Below are 20143 nucleotides of genomic sequence, written 5' to 3'. Positions count from 1 at the left end.
CTCTCCTTCTAGTCTGAGCGTTGAAATCTTGCTGCGTTATGGAAATATTTGGGACTCTGAACGGCAAGCGAGGTGCACCATGGTAACCAGAAATTATTGGAAGGGACTGAGAAAATGAACGCAAAACATTCCAGTGCTAAATTTCTGAAAGAAAAATTGGGCATGGGGTGGGGGGGGGAGTGTTAAAAAAAGAAAGCCATTTTTCTGTTAAGAATCTGCAAAGAATTCCAAGTTGGATTCGCTGAATTTACAATTTCTAAAACAGAACAAGTTTAAAAAAAAAAAAAAAAAAAAAACGACTGCAAAATGTTTGGACACAGATTCACCTTTAAGGAAATCCAAAATTCTTAAGCAAAAAGAGTTGAATGGGCTTTCCACCTTAGGAAATCTGCAGTCAATTGCACTTTTTATGTCTAGGCTACTGCAGAAGGGAAGGAATACCAAGATTCCAATCAAAATTGAAAGTCAGGAAACCTCCCGTTGTGTTTGTTTGGTCTGCGCAAGAGGAAGCAAGCCTTCAAAACACGATTTCCCATTTTTTTATCAGAATTGGCGATCATTTATTTTCTCTCTTCCACTTCCTGGAGCTTAATCCTTTTCCCCTTCCTTTTTTTTTCTTTCTTTTTTTCTTTTTTCCAAACAATCCCAAAGCGGTTGACAGCATCTGACCAATAAATCATCTAACCTTAAGTGCCAGATGGAACAAATTAAAGCAGCGGAGATAATCAGTCACATAAAAATTGGCACTGGATGAAAGTATTTTGTCTTCTCCTTTGACAGACTCCAGGAATGAGTTAATAGAGTGTGAGAAGAAAAAGGGAGAATGTTAAGGGAGATCCAACATTTGATAAATCCGGGAAAGAAAAGCTAACCTCTAATAAAAGATGCTTTTCCTTTGGCAAAAACAACCACCACCACAACAACAACCACAACAAAAAAACCAGGAAACCTAACCAGTGATCCAGGATTCCATAGCATCGCCTAAAATGCAAATTCAGCCACTTACCCACAACAATCCTCAGGTTAGCATAATGTGGGAAGGAAGCATTTTAACTCTTTTTCAGGAAAGGAGAGTGAATTTTAAAGGAGGGAACCTTAATAAGGTCACCCCAGCTTCATTCCTGTCTTTAAAAAGACCTATCCTGTGGCTTAGAACAGTGGTTCTCCACCTGGGGGTCGGGACCCCGTTTGGGGTCGAGCGACCATTTCACGGGGGTCACCAAACAAGGCTGTCCACCATTTTTTCCCCTTTTCTTTGGCCACGCCCCTGGCACGTGGTGATGTATAAGTGGTTGGGGGTCACCACAACCTGGGGAACTGTATTATGGGGTCGCGGCATTAGAAAGGTTGAGAACCACTGGCTTAGAAGAAGAATAAAGCGTGAAGTGGTGTAACTTTAAAGGAGGATTAAAATAAGGTCTCCTTGATGCTCTCTAAGCTTGGTCGCTTTCTTGCAGACCTTTCATTACCCAACTAGGTAACATCATCAGTGCTATTTTGAGTAGTTTGGGCAAGAAAAAAAACCAAACTCAGAGAGGAACAAGGACCTCCCATTTATGTCGCTGTCTTCTGAGACTCAGTAATGGTTAAAGCCCCAGACTAGACAGTGGCGGCTGTTAGCCCCACTCTAGACCTGAAGCCAGATGGGTGACTTTGGGCCAGCCCTAAGGAGGAGGTAATGGCAAACCACTTCTGAGAAATATTGTCCAGAAAACTGCCAGGCAGTGTCCAGAATTGTCACAAAGGCAATTGGTCTGAAAATTATGGCACCTGTAGCTTGGTGTGTCTTGAAGATGCCACGGTGGGTAAAAAAAATAAATTCCGTTTGCAAGGAAAGCTCTCTCTCAAACATCATTTATGCATTCCTGTGACTCCTGCTCCCATTTTCCCGCTCGGCCACTCAAATCCTCGAGGACCGGATGCAAACGCAAAGCGTTAAAAACGCGAACTCCTGCTCAAATCAAGCAAGAGTTGGAACTCTTAAGCAAAAGGACGGTGTTTTTATGGATTTTCCAGAGGAGGAGAGAGGGGAAGGCAGCTAGGCTGGCCCTCGAAAGAGAGGGCATTTTTATATTCCTTTTGCAGTCAGTAAATCTGGAGAGGCCTGTAAGGGAAGAGGCTGTCCCTCCAATAGTCCAGCTCTCCCAAGATCGTTCGGGCCTTAAAGGTCAACCCAGAGATATTAAATTGTGTCCAGCAAGCACTTGGCACCCGGTGAGTAGTCTAGCTGTTGCCCCAGTTGCAATTTCTGGATGTCGTTCAAAGGTGGACTCACACGTGGTTACATGTGCTTTCAGGCTGTGTGGAGGCGGGGGGGGGGGGAACGAGGAGGAGGAAGAGGTGAGGACAGGGAAAAGTGCAAAAAAGAGCACTGCCTCTTAGTTTGGGTGAGTGAGCAACCCTCAGCTGGAGAGCAGTTCTGCCTTCTGAATTGGAGAAGGAAACTGTTCCAGGTCCTCTCCATAACCTCTGAATTGGATTTTCGACGTTCCTGAGCAGCACACAAGAGTCGGGGGAATAAGAGTCACATTATACTTTGGCAAGCGAAGGGTCGGATTGGTGCTTGGAGATGACCTCAGATGGAGTTGAGTTGAGTCAACAGCTGCCCGGGGCCCCACTCGTCTTCAGCTTGACCTCATTGGGCTGAGAAAGACCTACTGATTTGACTTTTCTCAGCCACTGGGCCTGTCCCCCCCACTTTCCTCTCTTCTTCCTACCCACTCTATTTATCCATATCCGCCCATCCATCTTTCCCTATCTACTCTATGCATATCTATCTGTCCATCCATCATCCATGTCTGTCTGTCTGTCTGTCTGTCTGTCTGTCTGTCTATCTATCTATCTACAGTATCTATCTATCATCTCTATCTATCTATCTATCTATCTATCTATCTATCTAATCTACAGTATCTATCATCTCTCTCTCTCTCTCTGTCTATCTATCTATCTATCTATCTATCTATCTATCTATCTATCTATCTATCTATCTATCTATCTATCTATCTCTCAGAGAGAACATTGTCCTCTGTATTCAACTCACACTCTTGGCCCTGTTTTTTCTTCCGCTTCAATCTGCAGCTGAGCTCCTCGTCTGGAAAGGTTCATTTTCCAGTGAGGGACCAGATAACTGTATGTTTAATCTGCAGATGACCCAAAGAAATTTGATAGCCCATTCTGAATATACCATTATCTGGCAAATAGCACAGACACGCTCTTTTTGTTACTTTGCACAAAGTCTAAACTTTCAGGAGGGTAAACTTTGATTGGATATGAAGAACCTCTGGATGATAACAGCAATAGGACAATCATGTTGGTCATCTCCAGTGTTTGTGTTAGAGGTCTTGAAATAAATATAAGGCCAGTCATCAGATGGGTATGATTATGGATAGTTGCCTGTGATATTTTACTGCTCCGTCTCTTATTCACACGAGTTCTGTATGTTTCAATCTTGGTTGCAGCAAAGTAGGGATGGGTTTTGGTGAAGGTGTTCTCTCTGGGTTTGCTATATGTTCATTTAATCAAGCAATATTATATTAGTGTGTCTGCGCTTAAGCTATAATAATATAATTTATCTGGTGCACCCTGAAATTTAGCGAAGTATATTTAGGAATCCTTTGTGTTATTCATCACTTCTCTGAAATGGACTTGGGAGGCAGAGAGAGAGAAGAGAGGAAGGAAGACTGAGGGTAGAATTTAACTCACCCAGTGAATATAAAATATAAGTTTTAAAATGGGGTGACAGTTTGCCTTTGATCTGAATAAAAGTAGGGGGGGGGAAATAGCAAAAGCACTTAGACTTATATAACGCTCCATTGTGCCTTTGCAGCGCTCTCTGAGCGGTTTACAATGTCAGCATGTCTCAAGTGCTAAGAAAAAAGAACAATTTACTAGTTGTGCAAACGCAGTGGTTTTCTGGGGAAAAAAACCATCCTTTGTCAAAAGCTCTACAAAATATAGAACTGTACAGTTTTATCCGTTTTAAAAACCATCCTGCTTAAGATCAACGCTTACCATACTACTCTGTTTCAAAGTTAGAACCGAAAAAAGGCATATTAAAAATAGGTACAATGATAAAATTACACTTATTTTATCTCTTTGATGCTGAAGTCACCAAGGAGCATTGGTAAATCAAACACCTGGTTGCTATAAAAAGAGCAATCTTTTTAGAAAAAACAAGAGACCTAGATTTTGGGGCTGATTGAATCCTCGCTTAAAATTATCTTGTTGGCTCATCTTTGGTTAATCACTTTGTAATTATCTTTTGCGTTCTCATATAAAACACAATAGACAAGCACCATCCTGCTAGGGAGCACCCGTGGATTGTGCTTTATACAAGAATAACATAATTACAAAGTAATTAACCAAAGATGAGCCAATAAATGAAAACTTAAAGCCACAGAAGAAAACATTTAATATAGTTACCCTACCTGTGTTTACCAGATAAAGCATACTGATTACAGTAAAACAAAAGAAGCTGGCAAACTTACGTAACTGCCCTCCGGTTAAACCAGAAGGAGTGGACCAGTCTGTCCTTAACATAAGGAAAATTGATCTTAGCGCGAGTCATTTTTTTATTATTATTTCATTTCAGTTCCATGATGTTTAATGCTAGTCATCAAACCTGCTTCTTCTCCCTTCTCTGCCTATAAAATCTGGAAATTCAGGGGTGGCTGAAATGTACAGAGTTTGCTTTTGCGACACTTTGACAGAAGCCTGGTCAAACGTGCTGTCCCATCAAGACTCTGGTGTGTCAACCTTTGGAATCATTTTTTATTTTTTGGGCAGGGATGTGTCTGTGACGCTTACATTCTTCTTTCGCCAATGTTACGCTTGGCCTGCCCTCTTAGACATCCAGCATTTCTGGCTGGGTGCATTACTCTGAACCATAAGTCAATCAAGGCTAAAAACCCTCCTGAGATGTAGCATGCTTAAGTGTCTGGCTGGTGGGCGCATCCTTCTTCTATCTGTGCTGAATTATCACACATAGCAAGAGTCCTGAGAACAGATGTGGCTGATGAAAGAAAGAAAAGGCCTAATTCAACCCCTTCGAAATCTTTTTAGAGGTTTGGGGGTGTAGTATAGGAGTTTAAAAAGAGCTTAAGCTCATGAGCTATAAATGGATTGTTAAGATCCATTTATAATTCCTGGCTGAGGAATTCTGTGAGTTGAAGTCCACAAGTCTTAAAAGTTGAGGACCCTTGGTCTAGAAGGAGAGCAAAGGCAGAGAGAAAAAGGACAGCTCCCATCTCTATGCCCAGAGAGACCAAATGCTAAAAAAAAAAAAGCAAGGTGGTAGGAGGGGCTTTGATGGAATGGGAGGAGCCTGAATTCTCCCCTGCCCAATCCATTCCTGGAAGGACCTTGGAGCTGCAGTACATGTTTGAATGGAGAGAATGAATATCGCAATTACGCGAGCCACCGGTCCTGGTCAAAAGCAGATATCCATCTCCCCAGCTGCTCTTTAGGAACTGCATCTAAGCACGAAGCTCATCATCTCTTTCAATAGACATATTAGACAATAGTAATTGCTGGAATGCAATCAGTCTGTTTAAACCAAATCAACACATGGCACCCAAACTAATTTTAGAAGAGCCATCTTTTTTTTTTTTTTTAATCTCCTGAGCATCTGTGGCTTAAAATATCTCGCTCTTCCTAATGAAATGAAGAAGAGGTGGAAGAGAAATTGCCCTCTGTATCTAAACTGACCTTATTATTGTTGTTGTTGTTGTTGTTGTTTTCACACCCGCCTGGAAATGGATTCCCTTCTCTGTATTTCCAGTCAGGCTTCCTCTGTGGTATTTGGCTGAATTAAGTATAAGAGAAGTAAGGAAGTGGCAAATGTCCTTTGCTTGTGACTGATTTAGTTCAAATGAGCGTGGTCAACCGATATAATCAGCCCAAGCTTGATTTTTATTTCTTTTTCCCACCAATGGGAGGAAATGCAGAGGAGTGCCTGGCAAGTCACAGCCGACTGCCAGCACTGATTTATTCAAAATGTTTCAGGCTGTAGGTTGGGGGTCGCGGCATTAAAAAGGTTGAGAACCACTGGCATAGAAGGAAAACAGGGCAGGGAAGGAGAAGGAGAACTACAGTCACGGGATGTTATCAAAGGAGCCAGAAAAAACTGCACGGGGAGAGGGCAGCAGGCAGTGCCTTCTGAGTAGAAATTGGGGTACACGTAGTAATCCATTGCCCAGTTTATCCTCTACAGGACTTTCTTGGTCTAAGCTCAACTTTTCCAGCTTCGCCTATGGAGATTCTCCGTCATCCAGGTCGTGGTTATCCTAAAGGTTTGTTTTTTTTTTTCCCAAGAGGCAACTGGACTTTATTGTATTTCTTTGAAGACGTTTCGCTTCCCATCCAAGAAGCTTCTTCAACTCTGACCGGAGGGTGTGGAAGAATGGAAGGAGGTTGAAGGGTGGAGGGCCACAGGGCAGGAAACACCCCGCAGAAAGGACAGCTCCACAGCACGGTCCTTCCAGCGGTTCCAAGGAGGCCTCCACGCCCGTTTGCACCACTCAGGTGACCCTCCAAGTGGCCTCAACGGCTTTCTAAAAGGACGCAAAAGACCAGCTTTTTCTGCAAGGAGTATAAATCCTTCCATTCTCCCACCATCCGGTTGGAGCCGAAGAAGCTTCTTGGGTGAGAAGCGAAACATCTTCAGAAGAAATACAACAAAGTCCAGTTGCCTCTTGAAAAAAGCACCTTTGGGTTTTCCAGCTTTGAGTCCTCCTGTCTGTGTTGGGGCAGGAGCTAAAGGACCTTTTCAGAGTCCCACTAAGCCTCCAGTCCTGGCCTTTTCGGAGTCTGCGACCAGCGACCACATTTGGCTGCCCCTCTTCACACTGTCTTGGGCTGCTCCTGCCTCCGGCTTCTGCCGGGGACCTATAAACTCACCTGCCTGGATGGTCGCATCGTCGTCCCCCTGGCTGATTGCCTGCATCTCTTTTAACACCTGTCGTTTAGAAGGCTTAGGGACTTTGTGGGTCTCCATCAGGCTGTGAACCCTGGGGGTCTCAAGCTTCCAGGGAGGGGGTCACGTCTCCAACTGGGGAAGGGGGGGGGGAAGAATCTCTCCACTTGGCAAGCATTCATCAGCACAAGAGGAGGAAGCAAGCCAGCAAGCAAGCAAGCAAAGATAAAGAACTGGGTCCGATTGATTTTGCCAAGTCACCCCCTTCTTCTCTCTGCTCGGGTCCCGTGTCTTGCCGAGGAGGCTCCCCGTCAGAGCCACGGCGGTAACTCCTCAGTGGCTGAGCTGAATAAATGGGATGAAATTTAAACTACCTTCTCACACCGTGCCAGCTCTGACTCGCGAGCTCCAGCACAGGGGAATGAGAGAGAGAGAGAGAGTGTGTGAGAGAGGCAGAGAGGAGCATGCAAGAGTATTTATATGCCAACCTAAGCAACTGAGGGAGAGCACCAAAAACAAAAATAAAAATAAAGTCTGATCTTGGAGAAGACATGGAATTAGGAGCACTTCCCCAAAAGCACAGTAGGTGGATTTAATCTTTGTTGTGTTGGATTGCTGCCATCTATGCTTATTTATTTATTTGTTTACTCCGAAGGCTGCCAGCAGACCCGGCAGATTTTTGTGTTTGACTTGTTTATTATTTCTCTCTCCCCCCCCCCCAAGCTTGATAACCAGTAAATGGTCAGTCTGTCTGTCTCTCTTTCCATCCATCCATCCATCCATCCATCCATCCATCCATCCACCTCTATATATGTATTCGAACACATCTTTAAAAGTACAGGCATGCATTTGGTTTCTCTGCTGATTTATTCATGGTATCAACATGTGAGCTGGCTTTCCCCCCCCCCCCAATAGACACTGATAAGGTTTCCTTTCAGCCAGAGATGGGTAATTGGTTCTGAATGCAGGCTGTCTTACACTCTGTCGTGCTGACCACCCATCGGCCAAAGTTTTTGTGTGTGTGTGATGGGTTTACTAAATAACATGGGCCACCCAGAGAAGAGCAGAGCAGTGCTAAAAACACAACACAAAACCAAACAAACAAAAAAACAGGTCGGGAGGGAGAGGCACTGACAGAGAGCTGCAACTTCTCCCCATGTTTGGGGCAGGGCTGGGGTGCGCGTGCTGGATGAAAAACGTGCCTTCCAAACTTTATCCGCGGGGGGGGGGAACGAACGCTTCGGTTGTGACTGTGAGGTGTTAAGGGGTGGGGAAAGGAGGGGCAGACGTGTGCCATTGGATCCGCACCCTCCACAGAAATTACTGCCGCAGTGGGTGCTGTTTTGAGTCGGGGTGGGGACAGTTTACTCAACCAGGAGGACAAGGAGGCTTTGTGCACAGCGCCTGTCGTTGGTTTTTTTGGTTTTTTGTTTTGGTCACTTGCTCGCCTTGTCCCCTGCATTTGTGTACGTGGGTCTGCCTGCCTGTGAGACAATGGCAGAAAAGTGCAGCCTCTCCAAAGCTCGCTCGGGAATGTCCGCCTCACCGCTTGGCAATTTTACCCAGCCTTTTGGTCGGGGAGGACTTATAAGGTGCATCAGGTGTGGAATGAGCATCCAAAGCACCTGGCAGCTGAGTTGCAGCCGCCCCACCTCCCCAGCGTCCCCGTCAAGAGGGGAAGGGGGGAAAAAAATGACTGCAGAGAGACAAAATTCAGGACGATTGACTGCTCAAAGGATGGGAGACGTTGACCACCCAGAACCACTTTTCCTCCTCCCCCCTCCACCCCCCAATATTTCTGCAGAGAGATTTAAAAAAAAAAAAAAAGCCTTGGAAACAGATCTGTTTTCCAGGATTTATATCAGACTGTTGCTGTGACATTCCCCCTGCTCTCCTTCACAGTGACTCTCTTATCTGGAGATGTTGTCAAAGTCGAGTCTCGGGCGACTCTGCCAGTCCTGGAAAGTGTGATGGGTCCTTGTGGGTGACAGAGGAAGGAAATCACCCCCCCCACACACACACCAATGTTTTGAGAAGACAAACATCCCCCTTAAAATAACCCCCTCTGCTTGTTTTTGCTCTGCCTCCCTCCAGCCTGCAGGATTTGGCCCTTTGACCATCTAGTGCAAAGCGGGCACCAAACCCCCCCCCAAACCCCAGATCCTGGTCTTTTTTGGACAGATGTAAAAACCACATTTTAAAACGGCCCCTTGGAGCTTGCGTCCCTCCAGTTCAGCGGCAGCCTTCGCCGCCTCGATTTTGCTTCCGACACGATTTGTTTTGCCTTCAAATAAAAAGAGAGGCATCCCAGAGAAATTGACAAAAATGTAAATAATATCCCATCTGAAGCAGAGAGAGAGATCTGCGTCAAGGCATTTTAGGAAGAGAAACCAACCAAAAGCTGCTAAGCACATCAGTTAGCATTGACAGATCTCGCAAGTTGTTATTTTCATTTGTTTGTTTGTGTGTTTGTTTGTTTGTTTATTACCTGACCATTTCCAATGGGCTCTGGGCAGGCTAAAAATTGTTCCTTTGGTTAGTTACCAGCTTCCCCAACCAGGGATTGTTCTCCAGGTGCGTAGGCCTTGATTCCTAGAGCGTCCCAGCCAGCTATGGGCATTGCAAGGAACTCTGGGAACTGTAGTCTGGAGAGGGCCCATCTCTGAGAACTTTGCCCTTAGATGGAATGTCAGCCCTAGGTTATATATATGGGGACTCTCCCTTTTTGCACCTGATGACTGCAGGTTTGTTCTTTTGTCACCAATGGTTATTTCTCAGGTTTGAGATAATACATTTTGAGATACCGACCGCCTTTTTTTCCCTTGTTGTCGTTGTTGGTTGCCACTTGCAGTGTATCTAATTTCTGTTCTAGCGTAAAAAAGAACTGGGTTTTGTTGTGTTTCTTTTCCTTCAGTGATGCGCTGTTGTCTTTTTGCGTTTTGTTTAAATCCAACAATGAGGTTGGCTACCCCACAGCCTTCTCTTATTTTTATTTTTTATTATTATTATTTAAGCAAAGAGGTTTAAACCAGAACGGAGGGGATGGATGCCTCTGAGCCCTCTTTCTTCTTCTTCTCACAATTTTTTCTTTTTGCGATTCGGTGACCTAAAAAGAAAGCAGAAATAAAACGTAAGAAGCTGGCCCTCAGCATGAAAATAAACCCGGCGTTCTCCATCCTGTGGTGGGAGATTTCCTGCTTTTCTGCAGGAAAAGACAGCAGGGTGGCGTTTCCTTCATCCTATGATGGAGATTATTTCCACCCTGTAACAAAACCAGTCGCTTTCCGCTCTCCTGGAGGAAAAGAAGCTGGCTTAAAGGCTTATTCCAGGAGTTTGCTTCCTGCATCCCTGTCCCATCTGTATATAAAGAACGGTTTCTGGAATCGGGTATGTCTAGTTTAACGAAGAGAAGGACCAGGGGGGACATGATAGCAGCGTTCCACTATCTCAGGGGCTGCCCCAAAGAAGAGGGAGTCAAGCTATTCTCCAAAGCGCCTGAAGGCAGGACAAGAAGCAACGGGTGGAAACTAATCAAGGAGAGAAGCAACCTAGAACTAAGGAGAAACTTCCTGACAGTAAGAACAATTAACCAGTGGAACCACCTGCCTCCAGAAGGGGTGAATGCGCCAACACTGGAAGTTTTAAAGAAGAGACTGGACAACCATTTGTCCAAAATGGTGTAGGGTTTCCTGCCTGAGCAAGGGGGTTGGACTAGATGCCCTCCAACTTGGTTATTCTGGAATCTTATTAGATTTATGTCAAGCCCCTCTCAGGGACCCCACAGTCCTTTCTCGTCTTCTCCTCCTCCTCGGACAGATGAGGCTACGTAGGTGGGTCCTGAGACATCTGCAAGGAAGCCACCAAGCTCAGAGAGCATCAGGGACCCCTCATTTCAACTCTGAGCTGCAAAGATCCTCCTTTATGAGTTTCCAAAGCATCCGTTGTCATTTTTGTGATATTCATCAAACGCAACCTTTAGCTCTAGAGTTTTCATCCTTTGCCTCTGTTCTTCAAAGGTTTTCCACGTAATTCCGCCTCTCCTCACGAATCCCCTTGCTCGGAAAAAAAACGATGCGGGGAAAGTTTGCTCTCCTTTTAATTTTAGTTTGCTCTCCTTTAATCTCTTTTATAGTTACATAATGAACAACCGCCGCTAAATATAATACGAAGCCTCTCTCTTGCTTCTGCAAAACACAGTGCGCGCACACACACACATATACACTCTCACACGACTCTAGGCACTGCTTTTATTCCCTTGCCCAACATCTTTTGTCCTTTTCTCAACCTGAGGAGAGCACGAAAGGTCCAGATCCTTTACTGTCAGCTGCAAGGCCAGCCTCTTGGAGGAAAAAAGCAAAAAAAACAAAAAAACCCCAGATTTGGGCTGTAATTGATGAGAAGAAGACAGATTCTCTCTCTCTCTCTCTCTCTCTCTCTCTCTCTCTCTCCCTCTCCCTCTCTCTCTCTCTCTCTCTCTCTCTCTCTCTCTCTCTCTCTCTGTGTGTGTGTGTAAAGCACATTTGTTGACGTGCATCTGAGAACAGCATGCCTGACTGCATTGGCCCTTTTTTGATGCAAGCAGAACTCCAAGGCAGATGGGCAACCATCAGCCCTGTCCTAATTTTTGAGCACATACATGTGTAGTTTCTGCAACCTTGGGAGGGCAAACGGAGGAGAGAGAGAGAGAATATACAGCAACAAAGAGGATCAAGGGACTGGAGGCCAAAACATAAAAGGAACGGTTGCTGGAATTGGGGATGTCTAGTTTAATAAAAAAGAAGGACCAGGGGTGACATGATAGCAGTCTTCCAGTATCTCAGGGGCTGCCCTAAAGAAGAGGAAGTCAAGCTATTCTGCGAAGCCCCTGAAGGCAGGACAAGAAGCAACAGAGGGAAACTCATCAAGGAGAGAAGCAACCTGGAACTAAGGAGAAACTTCCTGACTGTGAGGACCATCAACCAGTAGAATGACTTGCCTCCAAGTTTTTAAGAAGAGATTGGACAGCCACTTGTCTGAAATGGTAGAGGGTTCCCCCCCTGAGCAGGGGGTTGGACTAGAAGACCTTCAAGATCCCTTCCAACTCTGTTATTCTATTCTATTCTGTTCTGTATTTCTATTCTATTCTATTCTATTCCATTCCATTCCATTCCATTCCATTCCATTCTATTCTGTATTTTGCAACGAATCACTGCAATCATTAAGCCAATCTGGCTTCCCCCATTGACCAAACGGTGATCGCCTAACCCCAGGACAGTGCAACTGTCACAAGTACATGCCAGTTGCCAAGCTTCTGTGGGGATGCTATAACCGTCAACCGGCCATGGGTTCACTTTTTTCCAGTGCCGTTGCAACGCTGGTCACTCAATGAATCGTCGTAAATCGAGAACTGCCTGTATTATGAATCCCACAACAAGCCACACCGTATCACGAGTTACTAAGTGAGAAATCAAGTGATGGGCGACGACGTTGCTAGAGGCAGAGGGGAAGGATCTGATTTGGGGAGGGGAAAAACAGGGGGTGCGGTTTTGTGTGCCAGCCTGTGTGTTTGTGTTAACGGATGCTAAAACGATTAGCCAGGATTCCTGTGTTGTCTGGAATTAATCCCTTGGCACCTACTGCGCCTTTGGACACATTCCCTGTGAGGAGCTGGCAATTAATCAAATTCTCCCCAGGTTTTGGTCGGGCTTGCTCCTCCAAGTCGCCAGAATAGCTGTTTCACATCGCAGAATATCTCCGATGCAGAAACGCAAGGTTCGTAATTGGAGATTATTAGGGAGGTGATGAAATCCTGGGGGGGGGGGCGCTAAGCCAGGCTCTCTGCCATCTGTAATACCAAATGCCTTTTCTCCAGCAGAATTTCTCTGTAAAGAGCAATTGCATTTTTTTCTCCAGCAGAATTTCCCCCAGCACTCTCAAGCAGATGATGAAAAAACAGCAGAGGGGCAGCACCCCACAAGATTGTTAGTTACTCTTCCGTTGCACAATCTAGGCCAAGCGTGGCCCTGTCAGCTTTCTTTTAACGTTGAAAAGTTATCCGTAGGCTGGGTTATGATGTTGGAGGGGTGTGTGTGTGGAGAAAAACATCTTCAAAAGAGGCAAACAGTTTTGATATCATTGCAAAGAAAAAAAGATTTGGAACTTTCCAAGTCATGCCTCTGAATTGAGCTCGACTCGATGCCTCCAGAGGTTCTGGACTGCGGTTCCCAGAATTCTCAGGGGCCAGAGCCAAATGCGTCCTGCATTTTGAAGTGAAGAAGACCTTTACAGCGTTGGGGAAGAGGGGGTGTGAAACCATGTGGCTTGGCGCTAACCCCGGTCCCCTGGGGAATCCGCAGATCCACAAGGAAAACGTGTGAGCGTTATTATCCCTATATTCCAAGCCAGAGGAAGGGTGTTCCTTTGGCTGAGCGAAAGTCAGCTGCTTCGGGTTGTCAAAACGAGAAGGAGTGAATCCAGTTGCAGTCAGCAAGGAATGAAACCCGTCCTTGCGTTGATATCGGCATTTTGTATGTTTATTTACGACACGTTTTGCAAACTTAATACTTTGTCAAGGTGAAAGTGTAACAAACAGACTGAGAAACTTGCAGTAGAAATAAAACAGGGAGCAAATCATAGCAAACAGTGACGGGATGAGATCTTCTCTCTGCACTGAAAGATATCTGCATTCTGAATCTTGCAGCTCGGAATGTGCTAACATTAAGGGGAAAAAAAATGTCACATATTCATTGGATTATGGGATAATTGATTGGAGAAAACGTTCCCAGCCAGAATAACACGTGCCAACGTAGCTGGATATGTGATCAAATACATAAATGGAGCCAGTTTGATGCAGTGGTTAGGGCATTAGATTACGTTGGAAGAATCCAGAGAAATAAATATTTGGATAGCAATTTCCCCATTTTTCTATTAGCCAGGCCTTCGTTGCTGGCTGTTGGACGAAGGGACAATGATCAAAAGTCTACCGAGAGTTGCCTTGTCCACATCCTCATTATAATGGGGTGGTTTCCCCCCCCCCCCAAATGTACATACAGTACAGGGACAATTTACGCTGTCTTTAAGCAGCCCAAATGAGATCTGCCACTTCTGCTGGCAATTGCTTGCTCATTAAAGGCCTTGTGGGGGAGAAAAAAAAAATCAATAACCATCTATGCTTCACAAATGAGCATCTTTGGGATGAAGAGAAGTACTGGTTTATTTCACACACACACACACACACACACACACACACACACACCTAAAATACAACACACAGAGAGAGGGCTCTGAGTACCGCCTCTGGCACCTGTGCCATAGGTTCGCACCACTGCTCTAGGCCTTGTCACACATCTCTTGGCTGCTCAGGACATTGGTAAAATCTATCCTCAGCTCTCATATCAATTGCTCCAAGCTTGAAAACCTTGGGATTGCATCTTACCCGTCTTAAAAAAAAGAGAGGTTTTTTTTTTCCCCTGATATCAGTTGTCCCATCTCTACAAATACAGATACTCCTCAACTTAACACTGTTTGTAAGTCACTCTTGCCCAGTGCTGCTGTAATGTCTAATGGCTCCTATATGAAGGGTTGCAAGTAGGGAATCCTGCGTGGGCGCTACAGGGCCTGGTTGTGGGTGGATCCTTTGCGGATCACTCTATTGATCTTTCCATTTGCAGGTTCCTTCTCACGAGTCCCTGTGCCTTGTCTTCGCTTTTCCTGAAGCATACGCAAATGCCTTCACAGACCCCCCCCCTTTCCTGGATCTCTTTCCTCTAATACAGAATATTTCTTTTTTTTTTTTTCCCCTTATCAAACTATGATAGCTCTGATCGGCAGGAACCGCTTGCTCTTTTCTGCCAAGGATCTGTGTATGTTCCTGGAAACTTTGAGACCAGGAGGAGCTGATCAATTGATCCACTCCGCAACAACTTCCCTACATTGCAATTTATAAAGATTTTTTTTTCCTTTTTCTTCCTGGGTTGGCATAAAAGTGTCGCTCTGCTTAGCTGTGATATATTTTACGCAATAATAGAAGAATTCCCTCGGAGAGTTCCATTTGAAATTGCCTTCCTTGGTGTATTGGAATGAGTTGGGTTTTGGTGTTTTTCTTCCTTTCTTTCTTCGCCTTTTTCTAGTATTTCACCCCAGGCCTCCAAGTTTCTTTTTCAGAAAAAAAAAGGAAAGAAAATGAATCTGCCAGGACTGTAACTGAAATTATTTGGGCTAGATTGGATCTCACTTTAGGGAGGTTTTTCTCCTTTGCACGGCCTGTGTGTAAAAACAATATTGAGTAAAGAAACACTCCTGTCTCTTTTCGTTGCCTGCTGAACCGTAATAATTGGAAGCCCAGTGCAATGTATGTATTTAACGCACACAGTATCTGAAGATACTTTTTTTGGTGCGTCTCGCCTTCTCATTTCAAGTGAAGTCCTGTCTCTGTTGTGAGCTGCGGCAATCTCACCTTGAGTTTAGGACAGTCGGTTTCCTTCGTGCTTTTTGCTGTTCGTAGCCACTTTGAAGAAAGAGACAAGCTTTATTAATTTTTTTCCCCCACTCCCAGGAGAATTTGCTTATCCGTGATGGAGTCTTCCCGTTCTTTCCTTGATAATTAATCAGGAGCTGGCGACACAGTGCTACAGGTGTTGCACAGACTTTTGTCTTTTAGCACAGCTAACCCTTTTAAAGCCTTTTTATAAAGGAAATAAATGAGAAGGCCCCACGGGCATCCATTAAAATTGAGACGAGGGTGGCCTACTAGACACAGAATTTCTTACGGAATTTTGATGACTTTAGACGGGGGAAAAAAAGGCAAATCAGGGAAAAACGAGGACGTTGCAAGGCTGTAGCAAACTCAGTGTCTTTGTCTTCTGGTAAACCACGTACAGGGGTTTCTTGATAAGCCAGGCCTGCCATTGTGTGAGAAGAATTCCTGGGACCTCAAGCATTTTGAAAGTGCCTTTGGTCTCCAAAGATAGCCCATCTCGGTTTTCAATAGAAAAGAATTTTGGTAGCTCAGATTTGAGCTGTGGGGTCCTTGGTGCTCTCAGAGATGTTTCATGACCCAACTAGGTAACATCATCAATGCTAGAAGAGATTAGGGTGTGTGGAGGGGAGGAGGAGGAGGAGGAGGAGGAGGAGGATAACGCCAACTATGGGGCCCTGGGTACTCTCTGAGCTTGGTGGTTTTCTTGCAGACGTTTCATGACCCAACTGGGTAACCCCATCAGTGATAATGTCACCTAGTTGGGTCATGAAATGTCTGCAAGAAAACCACCAGGCTCAGACAGCCCCGAGCACCTACATCTCTGCTTTACACAACTGGGCTATTTTTGTCAGTGTTCCACTCTAATTGGTTTTGTGTGTTGTGCCTTCCCATAGCTTGGCACCATGTGGGCATTTGAAACGTCCAACTGAGCCCGTTTCCTTCCTCGCACGGCCCGTTCCCTCTGATGCAGTGAACTTCAGCGACTGAGTTCCTGACCGCCCTCCAAAATATTATTAAATAACTTAGTTCAACAGCGTATTTCATTTGGCCCAGTAAAGTTCTCCAACCACTTCCAGCTGTTTGGACTTCAGCTCCCAGAATCCTGAACAACCGTGGTCATGCTGGCTGGGCATTCTGGGAAATGGAGTCCACCCATCTAGAGGTTGCCTGGATTAAGGAACACTACTGACCCTAGCGGAGGAATTCACACAATACCTTATTTTTTTATTTTATTTTTTTGCGGCTGAACATGTTGTGTGACAGTCTTCCCCACCTCTCTCCCACTGTGCTAATTTATATAGGGTAAATCCAAAAAAAGGGGTCAATTCAGTCATGAGATGCCAGCCAACACGAGGCTCAGCCGCAAGTCCTTCATTTCACCTTTCCGTATTTAACTTTCGGGCTAGTTGCTACTTCTCGAAATTACGCTTAGGTGTTTCTTTTCCTTTTCTAATTAATTTTAAAAATGGCCCAGAGCATGAAAAGATCTACCTGACCCCCTCCAGGCGCTTTGCCAATGAAACACCCCTGGGGAACGCAGCCTGAGCATGAGATTCTTTTGGCCTTCCTGTTTTGCTTGACGAAAGCAGAAAATAAACATTTTCTTAATTAAGAAGTGGCATGCCGTTGCTCGGCATCACCCACAACTTTGCTTGCACAGCTGCCGTGGCTCCCTTAGGGCTTTGCAAAGAGTGCAGCATCCTCTGCTCCAGGCCCTTCAAACCAAGATAGGGGAGCCCTTCCTACAAATTTTGGGCCAAAAACCACTACTCAAGACCCAGGTACCTGATCTGCCATAGACCAGGGGAGTCTAGCAAGCAGCTTTCCGTGCTCCTTAAACATCAGAGACGAACGCCAGAGACCCAATTCCCATTTCCTCCCTCGTGGTCTTCTTATTCTTGCCTGGCTTGCTGCTGATTGGAAGTGGCTTCCGATTCAGATGAGTGGAAGCCGGTATGAAGTGTAACCTAAATCCTTCGGAAAATGTACTTATTGCCTTGCATAATTCAGGGAAGATGCTGTTCTGTCACTCTGATAGGGAAAGCACGAGCCATCTCACACTCTTTTATTTTTTTATACATAATAAATAGGTGAATATGTAACAGCACTGCTGAGACCGTGTCACTCTCCCAAACAGAGCTGCATTGCCTTAATTTGTCCTAATGTGTTTTCTCTCCCTCCCCCCACCCTCTTTCGTGCACCGTGTTTTCCCTGCAAACTATAACTTGTGCTCTTTTATCGTCGTCATCCCGGTGGGCTCATTATTATTATTCTTTGGGATCTTTTCTAGAGAGCCTCTGAAGGGAATGCATGTTAAATGGGAGCAAAGCTTAAGGGAAGAACGCTTCGAATTTGGGAAGGATCTGTGACAGACAGTAGGGACGAGAGCAAACCGCTTACATAAAACATCAGAAGATGGGGGGGAATAATAATAATAATAATACCCTAATTCTAATTGGTGCTGAGAAATGGCTTCCAGCCCTTTGGCAAAGCTGATCTAAATGAGCACCTGGCTTCCTGCATTTCTTAGGCGTGGAGGGGAAACTTGAGATTTCCCAGCAGCCTTTTAGGAGAAGCAGCTCCTCACCAGATCCAAACTGGGATGGCCAGAACGCGATTGGCTGGCTAACAATGGGATTGTGAGGATCGCTGGACCACTGTTTCGACCAGGTCCTACTTTAGGGAAAGATGGTAATAATAGTAATAGTAATAGTAATAATAATAAAGTTGGAAGGAAACTGTTTCCTTAACTAGAGTTTCGGATAAATCACGTCTGAATTAAGACAGGACACAGTATGAATCTTAGCTGGCTAAAATCCTTCTGTGGGGCTCTCCGGTTTTAATTTTCAAACCGCACCATGAGTTGTGTGTGTGTGTGTGTGTGTGTGTGAAAGAGAGAGAGAGGGGTTGTCTTGTCTTGTTTCTCCTAATATACCTCCTCCTCAAAGTGGGAAAGAGTTTTGTGCCTGGGTGATGAGAAATGATTTTCCCAAAGCTGGAAAATCTGCGCCTTATTGCTTTCGACACGGCTGACCTTCTAAGTTATGAAAATCCATGCAGAAAGAAGAGACATCATCCATTATGTTTTTAAGAGCAGCCTCTCGGAGGACAAGTAGATGTATGCATTATTTTGTATTTCCCCCTTAGACAAAAAAGCAAACACAGACTCTTCCTGGCAAGTGCAAATAGGGATCTATCTATCTATTCTGCTCTCTCTCTCCCCCCCCCCATTGTTTTATGCTGAGGGAGGGCAGAAATGGGTTGTTTTACCTCTCCTTTTTCCAATCATTTCCTCGCCGGTACTTTTGCAATTCTCCAAAGTTCTGCCGTTTAGTTAAATTGCCTGGAAATAACAGTGTAACAGAGCTGGAAGGGACCTCGGAGGTCTTCTAGTCCAACCCCCTGCTCAAGAAGGAGACCTTATACTATTTCAATCAATCAATCAGAAGAGAGCTGGAAGGGACCTTGGAGGTCTTCTAGTCCAACCCCTTGCTCAAGCAGGATTCACGTTGTTTTAATAACTGTCAGTCATTGTGATAACCTGACAAATTGCCCCTGTCGTTTTGGCAAAAGCTCTTCCCCTCCTTGCTCCTGTATGGATTTCTTTGTGGCTAACTCAGAGTATGGTAGTCTTTTTTTTTTTTTTTTCCTCTTTAAACTGGAATCCTATATCTAGGATCCCATTTAGAGGATTTTCCCCAGAAGTTTCCTTATGCAAAGAGTGGCTTTATCTGCTGAGCTGACCCACCTTTCTCCCGGTCTCGCTACCAGAAAAAGCTGGGTGATGAATCTGCAGCTGCAGTCTGTTACCCAGAGGTTTTGAGCTCAGAAAAAAAACACACACAAAAAAAAACCCTTCGCACTCAAAAGTGTAAAGTTCCGCAATACTGCATTGTTTGCTTATGTAACTCTGAAAAAGCCGTCCTATCTCCTGTCTGCCTCTTTTGGTCTGTCTTTGTATCCCTTCTGCACAGATCAAAGCTGAATTTGCCTGGGGGGGGGGTTGTCCCTTACAAATTGCAGGCCTGTGTGTTTGTCTGCCTCTCAGCCTGTGGATTTTCCCCTCCCCTCCCCAGTCATAATCCAAAATAGATATACTGTCCTCCGTTCTTGCAGAATAATCCAAAGCCCTCCCCAGCACTTTAAAAGGCTGGTACGCCATGCCATCTATAGACCCGAGAATTGTTTTCGGGATTATTATGGCGGTGTTTTTTTTTTTTTTTTTTTTTGCTTTACTTTCAATAAAAGCCATATCACAATCTACATTAATACAAACTCTCCAGCGAACAATGGCGTGTAATAACTATCTGGCTTTTTCACAGTCACAGCAGATTAGTATAATTTCTAAGCATTTTCAGCCGAGCTGTTTTTTACTTAATCCCTCAAGATCTTCTCCCCATCTTTAATTGAAATAGAGATTTCTCCCCGCCCACCCTGACTGCGGGCTTTCGTACGCAAAGGTAACAATGTCGCTTTGCTTTCAAACCCGTGGGCGCTGGGGCATGGTGCCAAGTTATTGGAATACTACTTAGCAGAAAGCAGAGATCGGATTAGAGAAGACCGTCAAATTGCAATTTTTTGGGGGGGGGGTATAGTCTTAAAACTATGTCCTCGGCGGCAGGAAAAAAAAAAGAAGAAGAAGAAGAGATGGGAAAATCAGACACGCTGGAGAATGGTTCCAGATGGGAGGCGTGCCCGGTAAAGCAACAGTAAGAAAACAAAACTGCTTGGTAGATGTTTCTGAAAATCTAGAGAAACATGGAGATAACTTT

The 20143-nt window shown here is 44.9% G+C and overlaps 1 protein-coding gene across 6 annotated transcripts in view; it reads left to right on the top strand.

Annotated features, from left to right (window-relative positions):
- PLCH2 (phospholipase C eta 2) overlaps positions 1–20143 on the top strand; it is a 108355-nt gene that overhangs the window by 18309 nt on the left and 69903 nt on the right. The window contains exon 1 of one of the 6 annotated variants that reach the window (XM_039367806.1): positions 7159–7495. The exons of the other annotated variants lie outside the window; for them this stretch is intronic. Within the exon in view, the coding sequence (XP_039223740.1) occupies positions 7465–7495 (31 nt within the window). The 5' untranslated portion in view covers positions 7159–7464. Of the gene's footprint in view, positions 1–7158; positions 7496–20143 lie in introns of those variants that run through there. 6 annotated transcript variants of the gene reach the window in all.

The sequence above is a fragment of the Crotalus tigris genome, unplaced genomic scaffold (assembly GCF_016545835.1).
Source record: "Crotalus tigris isolate CLP2741 ecotype Arizona unplaced genomic scaffold, ASM1654583v1 scf7180000020588.15403103151:6194809, whole genome shotgun sequence".
NCBI lineage: Eukaryota > Metazoa > Chordata > Lepidosauria > Squamata > Viperidae > Crotalus > Crotalus tigris.
This window is presented reverse-complemented; position numbering and strand designations above follow the sequence as displayed.